At 44.5% G+C, this 20,115-nt stretch overlaps 1 protein-coding gene across 1 annotated transcript in view; it reads right to left on the bottom strand.

Moving 5' to 3' along the window:
- The window catches only part of LOC146799556 (deubiquitinase DESI2-like), a 324,800-nt gene that overhangs the window by 19,918 nt on the left and 284,767 nt on the right, over positions 1–20,115 (bottom strand). Inside the window, exon 3 of the mRNA XM_085627126.1 lies at positions 3,362–3,455. Coding sequence (XP_085483252.1) covers positions 3,362–3,455 — 94 coding nt within the window. The remainder of the gene's footprint in view (positions 1–3,361; positions 3,456–20,115) is intronic.

The raw sequence follows: 20,115 nt of genomic DNA, 5'->3' as shown, positions 1-20,115 counted from the left end.
ATCTGACATAATGTTTTATATCTCTTGTCCCATAACCAACTCAGGCCTACTGTTTTAAGCATGAGCCTTTCCACTAGGCAACTATCAGGCACACTGTCATAAAATTAGAAAGATACACAAAATTACAGGGAAAATACCATCTCTTCTAAGAGGGTCTAAGAAGGATTTTTACAGATCAAATCCTCTATACACAGAGCTTGCCGCAGCAGGTAACACGCACCAAACCTGTTGTCTACTGCGATAATCAGGGAAATTCTATGTAACAAAATACATATCTATATGCTTTAAAATATGGTAATAACAATCCATCCTTAAATGCTTATTGACTTATACTTTTCACAATAAATACATCAGGCCTACGGCATTTTCCCAAAAAGTTCAAATTAGGCCTATCGCCATGTTAATTGACTAGTCTCCATAACCAACTTGATTTTGCTATATTGAGCATAAGCTCTGCAACAATCCAAAAAGACCAATACAAGTACTATTTTTAGTTGAAGCACACGTTAGAAATGGGGGTCTCTAGTTGGCAGAGGTAGGTAACTTTGTCTACATAGGGACCCTTGCTTCTAGTCACGGTAAGGGGGATACACACTTTAGATAACCCATGCTCACCCCCTTGGTAGCTTGGCATGAGCTGACAGGCTTATCCCAAAGGCAATGTGTAAAGTATTTGTACCAACACACACAGTAACACAGTAAAACACCTCAAAAGGACACCACACTAGTTTAGAAAAATAAAGTTTCTTTATCTAAACTCAACAAGACCAAAATGACAAAAATCCAACATACACAATTAAAAATATGACTTTAGAATAGTTTTAAGCAACTTGAGCCATAGAAAACTATGGATGCGTGATTCTACACAAAGTACCTGGAGATGCCTCAAAATTCACAAGGACAAACAGCAGCAGAGTGAGGAAGCATCGAAAACAAAGAGATGTGTCAGTTCCTGAGACCTTGGTGAGGCGATGTGACAGTTCTGCTGCACGCAGGAGAAGCGATGCGGCGATTCTGGTCTGTAGGGGGAAGTGATGCGTCAATTCTTCTAGATGATTCCGGACCACGGATGATGCATCGGGAAAACTTGCCACAGAGGTGCGATGCGTGGAAATGTGGGCGCGTCAGCGGTTGATGCGGCGGCGTCGAGTGGCACAGCGTCGTTTTTTCAACTGCGATCCCTTGATGCATCGGTTTTTGCAGCCGCGACAGGCGCTGTCACAGTTCGGCAGCAGCGATGCATGGAAATTCTTCTCACACAGTGGTGCTGTGTCGGAAAAACAGCCTCAAGGAGGGCGATGCATCGATTTCTTCTGTTCTTCAGGTTTCTTCCAGCTCCCAACAGCAGCAACAACCTCCAGAGGCCCAAAACTGGAACAGGCACCTCCTGGCAGGTCAGAACTCACAGCAGCAGAGTTCATGGGAGCTGGGGGTGAAGTCTTTGTGTCCCTGTGACTTCAGAAGAGGAGGCCAGCACACACAGGCCCTTGGAGATCTTCCTCAAGCAGGGGACACAGCACACAGCAAAGTCCTTATCCTTTCCTTGACAGAATCAGCTACTGTAGGCCAACTCAGACAGCACACAGCAAAGGGGCAGTACTTCTCCTTCAGTTTCTCTAGCTCGTCTCCTTGGCAAAGGTTCCTATTGAATTCCAGAAGTAGTCTAAAGTTCTGGGGTTTCAGGTGTATTAGTTATACCCCAAAATGTCTTTGTTCTCTTTGTGCAAGGGTCTCTGAGCCCAGTCCAAACCAGTTCTGTTCTCACTGGTGCAGTATGACCACAGTGGGTGGAGACCGCATTGTGCAAGGGAGGCAAGCCCCATTCAGGTGGAAAGAAATCTCCTCCCACCACTCTAAATTCAGCCAAGGTCTACTCAGCTCAGCTCTGTGTCATCCAGGAAGGGCCAGGCACACCTCAACCCCCCCCCCCCAGTGGCTATCTACAGTGAATGCACATCCCCAGCCCCTGTCACTCCAAAACCAGACAGTCAATACACAAACCGGCAGAGGCACACAGAATGGTTAAACAAGAAAATGCCTACTTGCCAAAAGTGGCATTTTCAAACACACAATTTAATGAAAACTTCTTTACTAAAAGTTGTGTTATTCTGAGTTCAGAGAGCCTAAACTCCACGTTTCCATCTTATCCATATGGGAAGTTATGCTTGTAAAATGTTACAAAGCATTCCCCATTCTATTCTATGGAGAAAGATAGCCTTTCAATAGTGAACAACGAAATAGGCAGTATTTCACTATCAGGACATGTCACACACACCAGTACATGTCCTACCTTTCACATGCACTGCACCATGCCCATAGGGGTACCTTGGGCCTACTGTAGGGGTGCCTTACATGTAAGAAAAGGGAAGGTTAGGGCCTGGAAAGTGGGTGCACTTGCCAAGTTGACATGGCAATTAACAAACTGCACACAGACACTGCAGTGGCAGGTCTGAGACATATTTTCAGGGCTACTACTGTTGGTGGCACAATCAGTGCTGCAGGCCCACTAGTAGCATTTGGTTTACAGGCCCTGAGCACACTCAGTGTCCTTTATTAGGGACTTACCAGTAAATCAAACATGCCAATCAGGGAGACCCAATCACCATAACAATTTACACAGGGAGCACTTGCACTTTGGCACTGATCAGCAGTGGCAAAGTGCCCAAAGCATCTAAGCCAGCAAAAAACGAAATTCAGCACAGCATAAAAAATACAGGAGATAGAGGCAAAAAGTCAGGGGAAACCACGCCAAGGATGCCAGGTCTAACAACACAACTTCTGCCAAATGAACTCTACTCAGGGAATCCGACATGCAGGTGGGCCTAGGCTCCCCTCTCATTAGTTCTTGGAAAGCTTTTTTTATTGATCACATAAGGACGAACCAGAGATGCGCTGTCAAGACAGGCCTATAAATGCAAGTAGATAATTATAACCCTAGTCAGGCATATGGCTGATGGCTCATGCAGCTGGATAAACAATCAATATAAGCACATTTTCTGTCGAAGCACACAACTTTAGCCCAATAAAAATATTTACTACTGTCAACCAACATGTGAGTGGAGCCAAAGCATTTTCTGTAGTACTCCTGGATGCTATATTTCAGGTATTATTCATAAGGCCTGTTAACAGCGGTGCTGTCAAGCCAGACCTAAAAAGGCCCCTCCAGCCTTCTGTGAGGTAAGCCTCAGCACCAGGGCAGACATTGATGAGATTAAAGAGCACCAAGCATGAAATGAGGGGAGTTGCAAAACCAACCTGTTGTTTGTGAATTGGTGAAAGTCACATTGCGTATGAATGCATTCACTACTGTGGGAGAATGGTGAAAGGGCAACAGGATGATGAAAGGCGAAGGGAGACTTACTTGAACTTGAATGTCTCCCCGAGCTCAATCGCGCTCCCTGGCGTGATCTCAAAAATGCCACTGAAGGGGTACGGGTGCCCGCCATAGGCAAACTCTGCAAAGAGAAGAAGACAGGTGAGTAGGAGAAGGAACAAGTTACTGGTCCACAACAGGATCAGATTAACAAACAGCCCGAGTGGAGTCCTCGCCTTCTGATCAGGGCCTGGCTATTGGGAAACATTCACATTTTCATTTGGTTACTTTTGGGGCTGAGTCAGTCCCAAGTTTGGACTTTCCAGTGAGTATCTGACTCTGCCACAGCCTATCAGAGCCACTGGCTTGTTCCTAAATATGTAGCCACCTGAACTAAGAGAGCAGATTTCTTAGGTGGCCAATGTCAGTGCTTAATTTGAGCCTTTGGTTTCCGGTGCTCGGCACCAGCACTTAATTGTCATCACCTCACTTATGACACTGCTCATCTAATTTAGAGATGAGCAGAACAACAGTTGTTTATGAATATAGTTTACATTACAAAAGCCATTCCTTTAGCTTTGGGGACCTTTAGTACTCTGAACTGTCGCACTAGCAGGCAAGAGAGATGGTTAGTAGTTGTTTTGGTAAAGTCATTGGCAGCAATGACAGGGACAATGGGTGGTGCAAGCTGCAGTGGCCTCCTGGTCAGGGCCCTGGCACTTATTATTACAAATTAAGCACTGGTGACCATAAAGATGTAGCTCGTGTCTCTCTTTATGCAGGCATTAACACGTTGCAAGAGCTTTAAACCCCATCTCTATCTAAATCCACTCCATAAGCCAATTAACATTTCTATATTTTGCTATAGTGCACCTCTGGTGACAGCCATGATAAGATCCTTTTCTCCACTTGATGTGTACATCAGGCAATCAGCTGCCCAATAAAATATCGACATGCAAACTCTTTTATTCCAAAGGAAATGGTAGACAAACTCCATTATGTTAGTGAGCTGCTGCTCATCTAAATGGGATCATTCCTCTACATCTATGGCTGATACATGTAACACAATCTCACCTTTTTTGAGGCAAAGAGAGTCAGGAAGCTATCTGCTTCCTGGTATTATTCCAAAATGACAACAATTAATCCTAGTTGCAGGTGCTTAGAATCCAAGTGGTACAAATGTAAACACTTGAATGACAAAGACACACCAAAAACCCAGCTACACAAAAAAGGCAAATTTGAGTGGACAAATTAGAGATCTCTTTCGCACTCGCAACGGTACAAGCTTTTGTGAATACGGGATGTTTGTGTAGTATGCTGTACTTATTGCTATGCTGACTGCTCCAAACCATTGCATGGCTTCAAGTAGAATTTAGTACATGTAATATTCCAACTAACATAATGTTAGTGTCATGTTTACTTGTTTGGAATGTTGACATTTAAGGAGTCAGCTGTTATATGTACTAGAGCTGTGTAAGCAGGCTGAGGTGTTAACCCCTTGAGTGCCCCGCCCTGTGCCGGGCGTTTCATTAGCGGGCGGGGTTTATGACGAGCTGGACTCGTCATGGGCACAGCGCAACCGCGGCCCATGACGAGTCCAGCTCGTCATGGGCACTCAAGAGGTTAAAGGAACTTCTTATTAAACACAACTTTGGATTTGTTTATCAACCAACTTTTGGAGTGATCTTTACAGTTTGCTTCCAGGACCAAACCTTCGAGAGACAAAGTTGAAGCTTTTAATAAGCTTTTATCCAAAACTTATTAGAAATACAATCCTTTACACCTAGCCCAACTGATGAAAAGTTATCATGCAAAGTCAAGGAAAAGAACAATGAGATTACTTACCGGTAACCTTCATTACTCTGATTCTTGCTTCCACGTCCCATCACTTACTTGATGAGTGAATTTGCCCATTCACTAATACTGCCCACCACTTTCCAAAGCTGTTTTCTGTTTCTAACTAAGAATTGGAGTAATGAAGGTTACCGGTAAGTAATCCGAACATTACCTCCTCATCTCCTTTCTCGTCCCATTCATTTCTTAATGAGGAATACCTGAGCTACACACCCCTTCATCAGCTAAAGGAATACACCGAGAAAAGCTAACTTTGTACTTTTTCAAGCCCTGCTCCTGATGCACCTAATTTATATACCTGTGTCGGGTACAACCAGTGAAACTAAGAGAGACCATTGCTCAGGAAGAATGAGGCTCTAGTGTTTTCAGGATCTGCTTACCACAATCCTGGAAGAATGAGGCTATAACTGATCAAGATTATCAAGCCAGAGTAGAGGATAGTTCTTTCTTTATACCTTTTTCATGTTTTTTGCATTTTTTAAACAGGGAAAAAAACACCTGTGAAAAAAGTAATTGAGATCCTATACATTGCAGCGGTCTTAAAATAGATGTAAATGGTCCATACAGCAACCAAGAAAAGAATCAATATGTTGTCACTGGATTTAAGTGAAGGAAAGAAAGTGAGATTAGTCTCCTAACACCTATGGGAACTTCCTTTAAGAAGAATGTTAGGAGCAAGATATTGATCTACCAAGACCGTAAGGGAACGTTGCAGTGTCGGCAGGTAGGAACCGGTGATGGGGGGGGGGGCGTGGTGAGGTGGGGGGGTTAGAAAAAATAAAAAATAAAACTTACCTGCCGGTCGCCGGCTGTCAGCCGTTGCCTCTACTCCAACGCAGGTACCAGTAAGCACACAATCTCCCAGACTCCCCTAGCCAATCACAACGCTGTGTTACAACAACATTGTGATTGGTCTGAGCACAGTGGTTCGGCGCTCAGAGAGGGACTGGGAGGCTGTACATATTCTCCACCCAGGCTGTATAATACAGCCAGTGGAGAACATGCAAAGTGCTCATGACGATTTGGCCGGCCCAAGACGGCCGGCTAAATCGTCACACGCACTTTAGGTGCAGCAAATACTCCTCCTCCCTTTGGGTCACGGGAGCCCAGCCCCGCCCTGCCCTAACCTAACCCCGCTGCAACTACAAGCGGCAATACTAAAAATAAAATGATAATAACGTTAGGTTTTTATCATTTTATTTTTCCTCTGCACTGCTCTTAAAGCAGTGGAGCGACACTCCTCCCCTAGCCACTGTTGTAAGGGTGCTGACAAGTTAGAGCACTTATTCACCTATTTGCCCACCAAATGTAATGGTGACTTGGAAGAAGATCCTGAGGATAAAAAAAACTTTTCAGATGATGACTCCAAGGTGAGTTTTGAAGAAACAATAGGACAGAACGAAGAGTCCAATCTAAAAAAGAGATTTCGACTGCTATACCCGACAAGCTCACAACATCTAAACACAAGAGATATTGAAGGTTCAGCAGAGTACAACCCATTCCAAGGAGATTTGAATGCTACTATTCTGTAGCTCTAAACTGAGGGTAGCTGTAAGAACTGAAGTGGGAACTGGGGAGACAAGACGTTTCTCTGCAAAAAGAGTCAAAAAGAAGCCTAGTGGTGGCTATAAGCACCACTATTGTATTCCCCTCTGGGATTTTGCAAAGAATAGGAAACAGAAAGAGAAATAAATGGAACATTCCAATCTTAGTAGAAAAAATCAACTGGAGGCCCCAGCACCTCCTAGAAATGAAGGAGTTGCCCCTGAAAGTCAGGAAGCGACGAGGGCACAACAAAACTGAACAGGCAGTACAAAGAGGAAGGAGGGGATTTACTAGTGGATCCCTATGCTAGGGATAGAAACAGGAAACAGTTTTAGGAAATGGTGAGCAGTATTAGTGAAAGGAAACATTCCCTCATCAAGTAAGGAATGGGACGAGGAAGGTATGAGAAGGTAATGAGAAATTAATTTGGAAAGGTACAATGAAATCCATGCCTCCTTTTTAATTTAAGAAAGTAGAAATTGCATCTTATTTAGCACTCCTGTCACCCATGTCTTCAGCTACTACACCACATCTATCCAGGCTGGTCATTTACTTAGTGTCAACCAGAACTTCACAATCTAATTTTGAGAAATCAGTACTGACTTCATTGATAAACAAATCCTCTCTTAAGCAAAGCAGCCTGCAACAATCTTCATCTATTGCTGAACTCCTCTGGTTAGTTAACTCTGGGAGCAAAGAGTTGCATCCAGAAACAAGGCATTCTGGATACCTATCAGCTTTTGAAGCAATACCAATCTAGACTTAAGCCAAATTATGTGGCCATGACTGTGCTGGTGGCACATTTCATGATGGGTTTGGTGCGGCTAAGGGTGACTTCTCATTGCTCAACTTGCTGAATTTGAAATTCAACACAATACAATTTGGCCTGTTGCTTTCTAGGATCAACTGCTGTGCTGGAGACAGCAATTCTACGGTTTGCACCTTTCCTACTCAGCCACACTCAAAGGGGTGTGGTGGGCAATTTAGTTTCTTGTGAAATTTTAAGGGTACTTGCGGAGCTCCTTAAGGGTCCCTGCTTTCACCACTTCTGTTGAAATCTTCATTTTCTTTTTATCCAATCGAGGGACTATTTTACCATTATTATGCAGATGGCATGCTTTTTTTTAACCTATGTAGCAGAAGCCCAGGGGACAAATTGGACACCCTGAAGAAGGGGATAAAGAAGGTCACAATTAAAAAAATATTTTGAGCAAAAACTGAATCCCTCCTGCCAGGGTCATGCCAGAAGCTAGGTCTAAACAGATATCTAACTGAGGTCCAGGTTATTCTACCTTCCAGCCTGCTCTATGAAGTCAGCAAGAACACTTGGAATAACCTGGGAACTTAATTTGCAATTTTTCACCTATATAATGCCTGTAGTCAATTTTTATGCATCACACAGCTGGTGCTTCCCATTGGACGAGATTGATTAATAATCTATGGTAGAATTGCTAGTTGTTGGACTTAGCCCTCTCTGCAGGGTCACCCCCAAACGTTTTGCTTTCACCCCTTCAAATTTTCTGAATTTGTTTTAATTGGCTTTAGGGTTCTGTGCACTTTACCACTGCTATCCAGTGATAAAGTGTTTGTGCTCACTCCCCAAAGTATGGTAACGTTGGCTTACACCTGATTAGCATCTTGTTGGACTTGGCCCTTTTTGCAGGGTCATCCCTGAACGTTTTGCCTTCCTCCTGGTATTTTTTATGACCTGGTGATGGTAGTTTTAGGACTCTGGGCACTTTAGCACTGCTGTCCAGTGTAAAGTGTGTGTGCTCTCTGTGGTAAACATGGTAAGATTGGTCTATACCTGTTTGGCATATTTAATTTACCTGTCAGTCCCAAGTAATGTGGTATCTCATATACCCGGGGCCAGTAAATTAAATGCTACTGGTGGGCTTGCAGCGCTGCTTGCGCCACCCACTAAAGTAGACTTTCAAACCTGTCCTAGGCCTCTGCCATTGCAGGGCCTGTGTGCGCAGTCTACTGCCGCTGTGACGTGGCACGCAAAGTGGTTGCCATGTCTGTGACCCCCCTTTTTACTGCATGTCAGTCACCCCTATGGTAGGCCCCAGCTAGCCCTATGGGCAGGGTGAATTGTAGGTAAGAGGTAGGACATGTACCTTAAGTGCGTGACATGTCCTGGTAGTGACAAACAGCCATTTTGGTCTTTCACTGCTATGAGGCTGCCCTCTCGTAGGAATGCATTGGGGATTCCCTGATAAGTGTTTCAGTGGTAATTCCTGATATGAGAGGAGAAGCTTGGTCAAGTTTGGTATGTTTGGAATAGTGATAATAAATGCTGCGTAATGGTGTGCGCAGATTTATGATCACTATTTTCGAAATGCCACTTTTAGAAGTTGGCATTTCTGTGTGCTATGTGTCTTTGCCTGCCTGATGTGTAGTGCATGTCTGGCTCTGGAGTGACAGGGGCTGGTGAAGTGTGTAGATCCAGAGGGGCTGGGTGATTCAGCGCTAGGCTGAATGGGCAGATCTGCATTTGGAGTAGTGGGAGGAGTAGCCCCTGACCCTGAATAGGTCTGGGCCGGCCTTGTTCAATGCTGGCTCTGCCCTCCTGTGGTGTGTCTGAGGACGGAGCCCAACCTGACAAAGGAGGGTGTGAGCACTGTACACAAAGTGCTTCAGTACCCCCAGAAGCAGTTGGGACTGGTTCCCCAAGCCCTGTGCCAGGGCAGAACAAAGACAGAGTCCCGGAGTGGGGCTCGAGAGGCACTGCGGTGCCAAGGCTGATTTCTCCAGCTGCACCGCAAGAGCGCCGGTAGCTGCAACGACGGGGGCATGCTTATTTTCATAACGAGGGAGGAGTGAGATGCACCCTCCTACCCCCCTGTGCATCACGCACATTTCTCTGCTGCATTGGCTGCCGGAGAGCCTGGTAGAAGGCCCTATGATTATCAAGCCCTGACTTTTGGGACAAAGGGCAGTTGGGACAGTGCAGACGGGCCTCCAAGAAGGCCAGTTGGCCTGGGATCATTTTTGTGGTACTGGTAGGGTGCAAGGCCCTACAAGGTTGCATAATGTGTTTGGGCCCGATTCACAGAACTAACTTATGAGAAAATCCTAAACTTACTACCATTTTGTTATTCACAGAAGGCACTTACTCATTTTGGTATTCACAGAAGGCACTTACTCATTTTGGTATTCACAGAAGGCACTTACTCATTTCGGTATTCACAGAAGTTAGGAGTCCTAACTTTAGGACTCCTAAATGCCTTCTGTGAATACCAAAATTAGTAATTAAATAGGTTATTCATTTAAGTTTTTGAGGGTTTGTGTGCAAACTCAAAAAAATCAAAGTGTTTCTCTTTGAAAGCTGAACATTTTCAAGGTAGTTTTGTCATACAAGCTATTGCCAAATAGTGTTCTAAAATTGCAATACAGGGGACACAACAGACCCCTTGAAAGCAGCGAACACGTCAATAATAGAAACACCAAATATATGTTCTTAATAGAAAAGAAACCTGTGGAAGTGAGTATTTTAGAAACCCCCGATTGTAAACTGTACTCTAGTTCATACTGGAGAGATCAAGGGCTCAAAGGGTACTCTGGGACAGAAAGCCTGCATGGCAATACATCCCATTTAATGGACATGTATCTAGCATTCCAATGTTGCCTACACATGATAATTCCAAAGACTCCAAGGAATAAATAGCTATCTTTACTCCATTCTTGTCTCCTCCTCAGATGTGATTGGCTCTGAAGAGGAACTAATACTTAAATGAAGATAAAACCTGAATGGCCCTAGAACCCTTCATCCATTAACTTGTAGATAAGCTCACCATCTCTGGAGGGTCTTGATACACCCACAGCCAGTATACCACCAGACTGCAGACTGAAGTGTAAAAAGAAAAAAACAAGGCAGCAGACCTTTTCCGTCTTTGCACGAGGATCTGGAACAGCATCCCAAGATTCATCAGGACTGCCCCAACATGGCTCCAATTTAGGAAAACGTTGAAGCCACCTCTTTAAAGAACACTACATCACAATGCAGTAACAGTACACTTTTGCTTCCACAATCCAGCTACCTTTCCTGTCATCCACTGACTGTACGCTTGGCTTATACCCTGAATAGCACTCTGCTGCCTCTCATCTAGCTTTGTGCCACACAACCACCACATACAAGCACACTTACATGCATACAACATACAATTGTGCATCTATTTATCTGTTCATCAGGCCCTTCATCTCTCCTTCTGTCAGTTCATGCCTCTATCTGCCTGTATGTGTGTTGTCTGTGATTGGATTAAGTATGTTATGTTATGCAATCTTATGTTTACTTGTAGAACGTACAAACCACCCTTAAGAGCATCCAGCCGCTGGATAGAAGGGGCTGGGACAGCCTAGCCTGGTACCTAAAGAAAGAGGCTGTTTTTCAGTTTCTTGTGAAAGTCAAAGACTAATTAAAGAACGCTCTGTTGTGCACAGAAACATTGTTCCTAGCTTTGGGAGGCAAGTACATGAACATGCACCCATCAGATCTGGCTCTGCTGATGCGGGAATGTGGGCTTTAAAGGTGTGTGCATGGGTGCCTCTGTGGTCATAAGTGTACTTATGTCCGATTCTCTGAGTATATGGATGCTTGAATGTCTGTTGTCGGCTTGTGTTCATGAATGCCTCTATGTCTATTGGACTGTGCACATGGATATTTATATATTTTATATATGTGTTGGTCTGTTGTATAAATGTTGACATGTCTATTGGTCTCTCTACAAGGGTGAGTGCATGTCTGATGGCCTGTGAGCATGAATACATGGAGCTTTGTTTGCTTGAAATGCCATGTGGTGTTTCTTTGATTGCCAGCACAAAACCACAATGGAACGTCGACGAATCTATCATCAGTCACTAACCGTTCGTAGTGACTTAAGCCTGTATAGTTCACCCTAAAAGAAACAAGTGCCTATCCTGAAAGGATAGTAGGGATGTGGAGAAGATTTATATTTCCTCTCCCCACTCCAGAAGGTAAACAACGAAATCTGCAGCTTGCCGCACTGATTTCTTTTAGGATAAACTACACAGACTTAAGTTACTATTAACTGTTAGTGATTGATTTGTTTCCTTTTGCCCTGAAGAAGTCTGTAAAAGATGAAACCGGGTTTGGCTAGAGCAAGGATTAAAAGAATAAACAAGTACCAATGTTGACCTTTGTTAGGGCTTTTGCTTTAAGGCACCCAAGGGTTTTGTATTTGTATTTGAATTTGGATTTATCCTATTGTGGAGTCACAATTGGCCTCTCTTTCGCTCTAGCACAGTGACACTCAAAGTACGGCCAGGAGGCTGCATGCGGCCCTCCTGACTTTTCCATGTGGCCCCCTGGGTATCAGCAACACTGGGCTGCTGTTTACTCGACTCATCAATAACATGGAAATAATTGTTAAATATACAGCAAACACTTATTTAAAGGTTAATTGCAGTTAGGGAAAGGAAGTAACTAGGCCCTTAACTTTAGAAACACCTTCACGAGAGATCTAATTACCACCCTACAGACTAATGATAATGCTCTCATCAAGAACATTTCTTCGCTTTTAGATGGCTGGTCACCTAAATTTTTATCCTGGTGGGGGAAGCGTACAGACATAGAAAATGATGATTACCCCACTTGTAAACTATCCACCCAGTATGCTACCAATGACACTTTCCAATGAATTCCTGAACAAGATCTATAAGCTTTTCAATACGTTCCTCTGGCAAGGTAAGAGACCCAGAATCTCCATGAAAAAGCTCCAATTACCCAAAGAAAAAGGTGGTCTGAGCCTTCCAAACTTTAGGAACTACCAAACTGCGTACCTCTGCAAACAAGGAGCTAACTGGCTACTCCCCCCAACTGACTACGTCTCAGTCTGGATGGACATAGAAAGATCAATCATCAACGAAATCCCTCTACCTGCCCTCCTCACCATAGATATATCCTCTATCCCCCACTCAAAATATATTATGCTAAATACTAAAAGAGCCCTGTTAGGTCTGAATCTTTTATCTGCGGTAAAAATTAACAAATCCAACGTAACCTCTCTCTCGTGCAACCGTACCTGAGGATCGACGGAGAGATGCTCCTTTGGAAACAATAGTCAAGAAAAGGCATAAATCTAGTCAAAGATCTGTTCACAGGGAATCTCTCCTTGCCTTTTTCAGAACTTCTTACTCGACACGAGCTAAACTCGATAGATTTTTATAAATTTCTAAAACTAAAGTCACTGCTTACGCTACGCTCTATAAAACCTAGCAACCCTTCGATCCTTTCAAGGATGCTTCAGCTGCAAGTCTGGACACACAGTTTCTAAAATATACAAACGCCTCTCCCCTAAACCTCGCCAAACTCACATGAAGTGTGAGGCAAAATGGGAATCTGAACCTAACTCCAGTGAAATACCATTTGACTGGAACAAGATACATATTACTCCCTTTTCAAATAAAATCTCACTAATATTATCCCAAACTAAGCTTATGCTAATAAACAGGACATACTGTACACCCAAGAGGATCTTTGAGATTAATCTCAGCCAGAGCCCAACATGATGGAATTGTAATACTCACGTTGGTAACCTTGCCCACATGCTCTTTCGATGCCCCATCCTTCAAACATATTGGGACAAAGTTTACGAATGTATAAGAAAAACATTCAATATTGACCCCCCCCAAGGGAATTTTCCTATATCCTGCTAGGCTTTCTGAACCCAAGGCTCCCAGATGAGAATGAGTGTTATTTGTTAGATCTTATGCTCACTCTGGCCTGTAAAATGGTACTCCATAAGTGGAAAGATTCCAAAGAAGTCTCCTTTAGGATGTGGCAAGAATGGTTGTCCTTCCTCAGAGGGGCTGACAACATCTCTCTTCACTGTTCGCCCTGGCATAAAACACATAGGAAACTATGGAGGTCCCTTGATGCCTTTTCCTTCACATATGACCCACCGTGAAAATTATCTCATCGACTACCTTCACACCTTCATAGGTCCTAGGGATCTCTGCCTTTATTTGTTGCTTGCCAATTATCCACCTCCCCACTTCATGACCGGTTCGTATAGGATTTGTTTTTTCAATTTCCTATAATGCTTTGTTTATAAAATGCTATGTCCTCTGTGGTACACCTGTATTGTATTTTTCTTATAGCACATGTGAAGATTGTGTTTGATAGACCACCTGTATTTCCCTCTAGCTTCACAGCAACTCCTACGGTAATGCACTTGAGTAACTTACTGCTTTTCTACTTCTTTTTGTAATTTTCATGGTTTTTATTATTTGTCAGTATTCTTGTGATCATTATTATCTTATCACTGTGTTTATTATTTATTATTTACTTGTTCTTTTCTTGAAAATTCAATACAAACAATGTGAGATATATAAAGAAAAAAAAAGTTACAATTATATATAGCTCACCGTCATTTATGTATTCCACAGTCAGACAGACTCAGAAAGTATTGTGGATATTTTTGCAAGGGCTGCTGTTTTGAAAATGTCTTCCAAATTTGTTGGGAGGAAATATGCCCACAAAAAATAGAGAGGAATCCACATCAGTGGTCCACAAATGTGTGTGCGCATACTGACATGTGGGGAAAATGTCAGTATTGTAAAACTGTCATGTTCACAGTCCGAAACTGCTGACCACGAATTGTGCAACTGCGTATGCCAAATCAGCCCACTACTACAACCACTTCACCCACGATTCATGTTACAAGTTTATTTGTGGTGAGATTGTTCACCATACACAGTCGAATTTGCAATCAAACGCAGCCGTAGGCCCGTTTTGAACAACCAGCCAACATAAGAGATGGAGCAATTTTTATTTGTCATTGGATGTGACTTCTAATATTTAAAGAGCTTGCTGTCTATGAATATTAAATTAGCTGTTTCACTGTTCAGAAGAGCAGATATGAAAAGTTCATAGTTTACATTATTATAGAGTCCCTGCACTTGCTGGTATGAATGTGCTACACATTTAACAAGCATTTACAATGCAATCGGTGTCGCATTTGTGCAAGTTTGAGCTCTTAGCGTTGAAAATGACAATGTGTTTTACTTTTGTTTTTAAGCATGCAGTCGAGTGATGATATTTGCATAGCGCTATTGCCATTGGTATGACAGCCCGCGCTGTACAAGCGGAAAATGGAAAAAAGGTTATGGGACTTTTTTGCGGGAAATGCTTCCTTGTGTGTGTCCAAAAGCACGTGAGGATGCATTTCGTACTTAGATACTGCTACAAATGTCAGTTTTTTATTGCCCATAGTTTTGCATAATTCTTCCAAAATTTTGCATTATTAATGTAAATGGAAATTACACAAACTTTACACACTCCTGGAATTGAATCCACTAGCTGAGAAACAAGTCAGCTATGTGGGCCAGAAACCTGTCCAAGATTAGTGCTGCCATCTATGCTCTGGCACTCTTGTGCAAGTCTGTACACCTTCGGATATTGTACTGGCAGTGCATCACCCCCACTCCTATCAGAAAGCCCATCTCACTATACACTAATTTATGGTAGCGAACAATAAATCCTACACAAATAAACTTCTCCTGAAATGTTGTAGAACCCTGGAAAGGTGCTTAAGGAAATCAGACTTCCCCATTGACCTCACAACATGCTTGATTTATGATGAGAACAGAATCCCATTCCAATCTTTCCTTAGTAGTCAGACTTCTTCACGCAAGGACTATTCAAGAGACTACTAACAACTGCACCCTTCACCCCAGGCTTATCGACTGTGGCCATTTCTTGTGATTGTGCACCGACTGCATGCTTTCTCTGAGACAAAAGAGACAGGCTTGTGCCGGAGAACTCACACCTGTAAGAGGTTGAGCCACCTTCATAATATTCATTAAAGTCCAATTGCCCCTCGAATTGAAACCTGCAATGACAAAGCCACCAAACTTGTGTAATGGCAAGTGGCCCCTCGTGTCACCTCTGCTCACACAAAGCAGGGGCTGGCTGGCATGGGATGCCATGGCTCTGAGGTGGGGCCGGAAGGGGCGACCAGCTCAGTAGCTTTCTTAAGCAAGGATGAAATAAACAGCGCAACGTCAAGGCATGCAGCAAGCCTTTCCATGTCTCTTGTGCAGGGGCGGGAGGGGATGTGGTATAATGAACACAGCTGCTGACCTCGGTCTTCAGGGTAACGGTTCAAGCCTCAGCGTAGGCTCCATAAAAAAAGATGCTGATAGCATTAACTAAATGTAGACTGTAACAAACACAACTAAGCAATGGTTGAACGTGCACAGTTAAAGGATCGGGTGAACAAATGTTGCTGATCAAAAGAAAACAGACCTGGTCTTTACATGCACAGCAAACAGGGCAAGATAAGAGCAAGATTTACAGCCCTGTTTAAAACAGAGTTTTGTAAACCACGAGCACTGGTCTCCAGTGGTCTAGCTTAAAGAAACAAATAGTGCCACAAACTGTCTGAGTAACAACACAAGTAACAGGGGCAGTCCTTGAAAATGGGCAGAGCTTAAAGCCCATATCCAGACTTCAAAATGTCTTGCAGAGACAGCGCAAGCACTTCCTAGGTGAGACTTAAAAAGGCTTAGTATGTAAACTTATAACCATGTAGTTGCAATGTTTTTAACATTTTGAGGGAGAGGATGTGGCTTAATGGCTAGAGCGGCCGACTTTGAAGCTGGGACCCCAAGTTCGAGGCTCGGTGTACGCTCAAGCATCCTGTGACTCTGGGAGGCCACAATAATGATGATGTTCAGGACAATCCTGAGCTTGTCACCAATTGTCTTTCATCCGAAGTTCAGGACGTGGTGGTGGCAGGGGTCCAAGGGTTCATGATAGAGATGGATTCTTGTATGGCAAGAGGGCCCCAGCATGTGAGCAGGACTTTGGGGTTTTTGTTCGTGGGTGTGAGCTGGTCGATGTTTTCCTTGGCGGAGGGTTGGCATTCAAAGTTTTCATAGATGGGCAAGATCTTGTTGTGGAAAAAGTCAGAGAAGTTGTTGAACAACTCCTGGGAGGGTGTAATGTCATTCTCGATGGCTGCAGGACTGGAGAACTCCCTCACGATGGAGTGTCCTTTCTGTGGTTTGTGCTACTTTTGATGCAGTTTGCTAGGCTTCTTCTTGGTGTCTTTCAGTAGGTGGTGGTACTGGGTGAGAGCAGTCTTGAAGCTGGTGTGGTCTTCGGTCTTTTTTGCAGATGCGCCACTTCCCTTCTAGTTGCCAGCAGTTGCAATTGGTGGAATGCAATTCTTCCATGAACCAGCTTCATCTGTTGGTTGGTCCTTTGACCTTGACTGTCTTGGCGGGGGTGATGGTGCCGGCGCATTCTGTGATCCACTGGGTGAAGTATTTTGCTGCTTGTTCTGAGTCATGTGTGGTTTCTGGGAGGGGGGAGCTGAGAGCATTGTTCCACAGGTCTTCTGATATCTTTTTCCAGTACCTGCGCGTAGATTTTGGGGCGCAGTGCCAGAGTAGGTGGGTCCTGAGATGGTGAAGTGGAGGCTGTGGTGGTCGGACCAGGTGAGTTGCGTGGTGTGGCTGTATCTGACTCTGTTGCTGGAGGTGAAGACAGGGTATAGCATTTGTGCTGCAATGTCGGTAGGATCTGTGACAAGTTGGTTGAGTCCGATGTTGCTCATTCTCTCCAGGAGGTCGATAGAGTTGGTGTCACTGGGGTCGTCGTCTTGTTGTGGAAAAAGTCAGAGAAGTTGTTGAACAACTCCTGGGAGGGTGTAATGTCATTCTCGATGGCTGCAGGACTGGAGAACTCCCTCACGATGGAGTGTCCTTTCTGTGGTTTGTGCTACTTTTGATGCAGTTTGCTAGGCTTCTTCTTGGTGTCTTTCAGTAGGTGGTGGTACTGGGTGAGAGCAGTCTTGAAGCTGGTGTGGTCTTCGGTCTTTTTTGCAGATGCGCCACTTCCCTTCTAGTTGCCAGCAGTTGCAATTGGTGGAATGCAATTCTTCCATGAACCAGCTTCATCTGTTGGTTGGTCCTTTGACCTTGACTGTCTTGGCGGGGGTGATGGTGCCGGCGCATTCTGTGATCCACTGGGTGAAGTATTTTGCTGCTTGTTCTGAGTCATGTGTGGTTTCTGGGAGGGGGGAGCTGAGAGCATTGTTCCACAGGTCTTCTGATATCTTTTTCCAGTACCTGCGCGTAGATCTTGGGGCGCAGTGCCAGAGTAGGTGGGTCCTGAGATGGTGAAGTGGAGGCTGTGGTGGTCGGACCAGGTGAGTTGCGTGGTGTGGCTGTATCTGACTCTGTTGCTGGAGGTGAAGACAGGGTATAGCATTTGTGCTGCAATGTCGGTAGGATCTGTGACAAGTTGGTTGAGTCCGATGTTGCTCATTCTCTCCAGGAGGTCGATAGAGTTGGTGTCACTGGGGTCGTCGTCTTGTTGTGGAAAAAGTCAGAGAAGTTGTTGAACAACTCCTGGGAGGGTGTAATGTCATTCTCGATGGCTGCAGGACTGGAGAACTCCCTCACGATGGAGTGTCCTTTCTGTGGTTTGTGCTACTTTTGATGCAGTTTGCTAGGCTTCTTCTTGGTGTCTTTCAGTAGGTGGTGATACTGGGTGAGAGCAGTCTTGAAGCTGGTGTGGTCTTCGGTCTTTTTTGCAGATGCGCCACTTCTCTTCTAGTTGCCAGCAGTTGCAATTGGTGGAATGCAATTCTTCCTTGAACCAGCTTCATCTGTTGGTTGGTCCTTTGACCTTGACTGTCTTGGCGGGGGTGATGGTGCCGGCGCATTCTGTGATCCACTTGGAGAAGTATTTTGCTGCTTGTTCTGAGTCATGTGTGGTTTCTGGGAGGGGGGAGCTGAGAGCATTGTTCCACAGGTCTTCTGATATCTTTTTCCAGTACCTGCGCGTAGATCTTGGGGCGCAGTGCCAGAGTAGGTGGGTCCTGAGATGGTGAAGTTGAGACTGTGGTGGTCAGACCAGGTGAGTTGCGTGGTGTGGCTGTATCTGACTCTGTTGCTGGAGGTGAAGACAGGATATAGCATTTGTGCTGCAATGTCGGTAGGATCTGTGACAAGTTGGTTGAGTCCGATGTTGCTCATTCTCTCCAGGAGGTCGATGGAGTTGGTGTCACTGGGGTCGTCAAGGTGAAAATTGAGGTCCCCTATGGAGATGTGGTGTTCAGAGTTGATTGTGAGTGGGGTGATGAAGTACGGAATGGTAAAGCAGAACATGGGGCATGGTCCAGGTAGTCTGTGGGCGAGGGTGCCTCTAATGGTGCTTCTTTCATCTGTGTGGAGTTGGAAGTTGAGGTGTCCCATTATCAGATTTGGTCATCTAGGGAAGTCGTGCAGTGGATGGTGTCCTTGTGAATGATAACGATTCCCCCTCCATGCTTGTTGGTTCCATCCCAGTGTGTAATCTTGTAGCCTTCTGCAAATGCAGAGGCGATGTCTGGTATGGTTCGGGGTTCAACTATGTTTCTGTGAGGAAAATGATGTCTAGAGTGAGGGATGTGATCATGTCCCAGATCTGCGATTAATGTTTGCCAATTAATTGAGTGTTGAGTAGGATGCACTGGAGTTGTATGGTGACGGTCTCGGTCGACCTTGGCAGATGTGGTCACATTTGTTGTGTCTGTAGTGTTGTTGATTGCTTCGGTGCTAAAAGTGAGGTGGCAGTGCCAGCAGGAAACTTGCCCTTTGGTAGTGCATGGGTATGTGTGACAGCCATGGTTGCTGGTGTTTCCGGGGTCTAGGACTTGGAGGTCAGCGATGGTGTACCTTCGTGGGGAAGAAGGACCAGGTGGTCCTGGCTTTGGGCATGGTCCAGGCGTGGACGGGTGCAGACGGGCTTGCCTTCAGCGCGCAAGCGGTACAGCCAGACATGAGCCTCCATAAGTAGTCCTGCCAGGTGGGAAGAGTGGGCAGGGGGGTTCAGTAAAACTGCAGCGACTTGTGGGAGCAGGATACAGCGGGAGCAGGTGGGGCAGGCAATGAGTCAAGCGAGTCACTGGTAAATTAAAATTACAGAATAAATCTAAAACCAAAATGGGACAATGGCAAAAAATAGCGATACAGTACAATAGGAGGAGGAGCGGTGCAAACGAACAAGAGGTGACGGGCTACTCAGTTTATTTTAAAGTCTGCTGATTGTGTAAAGTGTTCTTTCTCCAGAAACATAATTGTATCAACGTGTTTTAAAATGTAAAAAATAGTGAGAAAATAATGCCTGAAAACCTGCTGAATATTTTGCTGGATGAGGCGCCTTTGCCTCGATGCATAATTAGGTCAGCACTGCTGCATCTCTTGGTCCTCCTCTACCGTATAATGAAAGTGGCCCTGATTCATTCAACCACTTCCCCAACTCCTTGTCAACCTCTGCATTAGAAAGCCATATTTTATTTAGCAAATAATCCATTTGCACCCATATGTTTAAATGGCATGTGTGGTGGAAGTTCAACATTGAATAAAAAACTACTTTTGCTAGCTTC

This window comes from Triturus cristatus, chromosome 9 (assembly GCF_964204655.1).
Source record: "Triturus cristatus chromosome 9, aTriCri1.1, whole genome shotgun sequence".
Lineage (NCBI taxonomy): Eukaryota > Metazoa > Chordata > Amphibia > Caudata > Salamandridae > Triturus > Triturus cristatus.
Note: the sequence above shows the minus strand (reverse complement) of the source record. Positions and strands in the feature narration are given on the sequence as shown.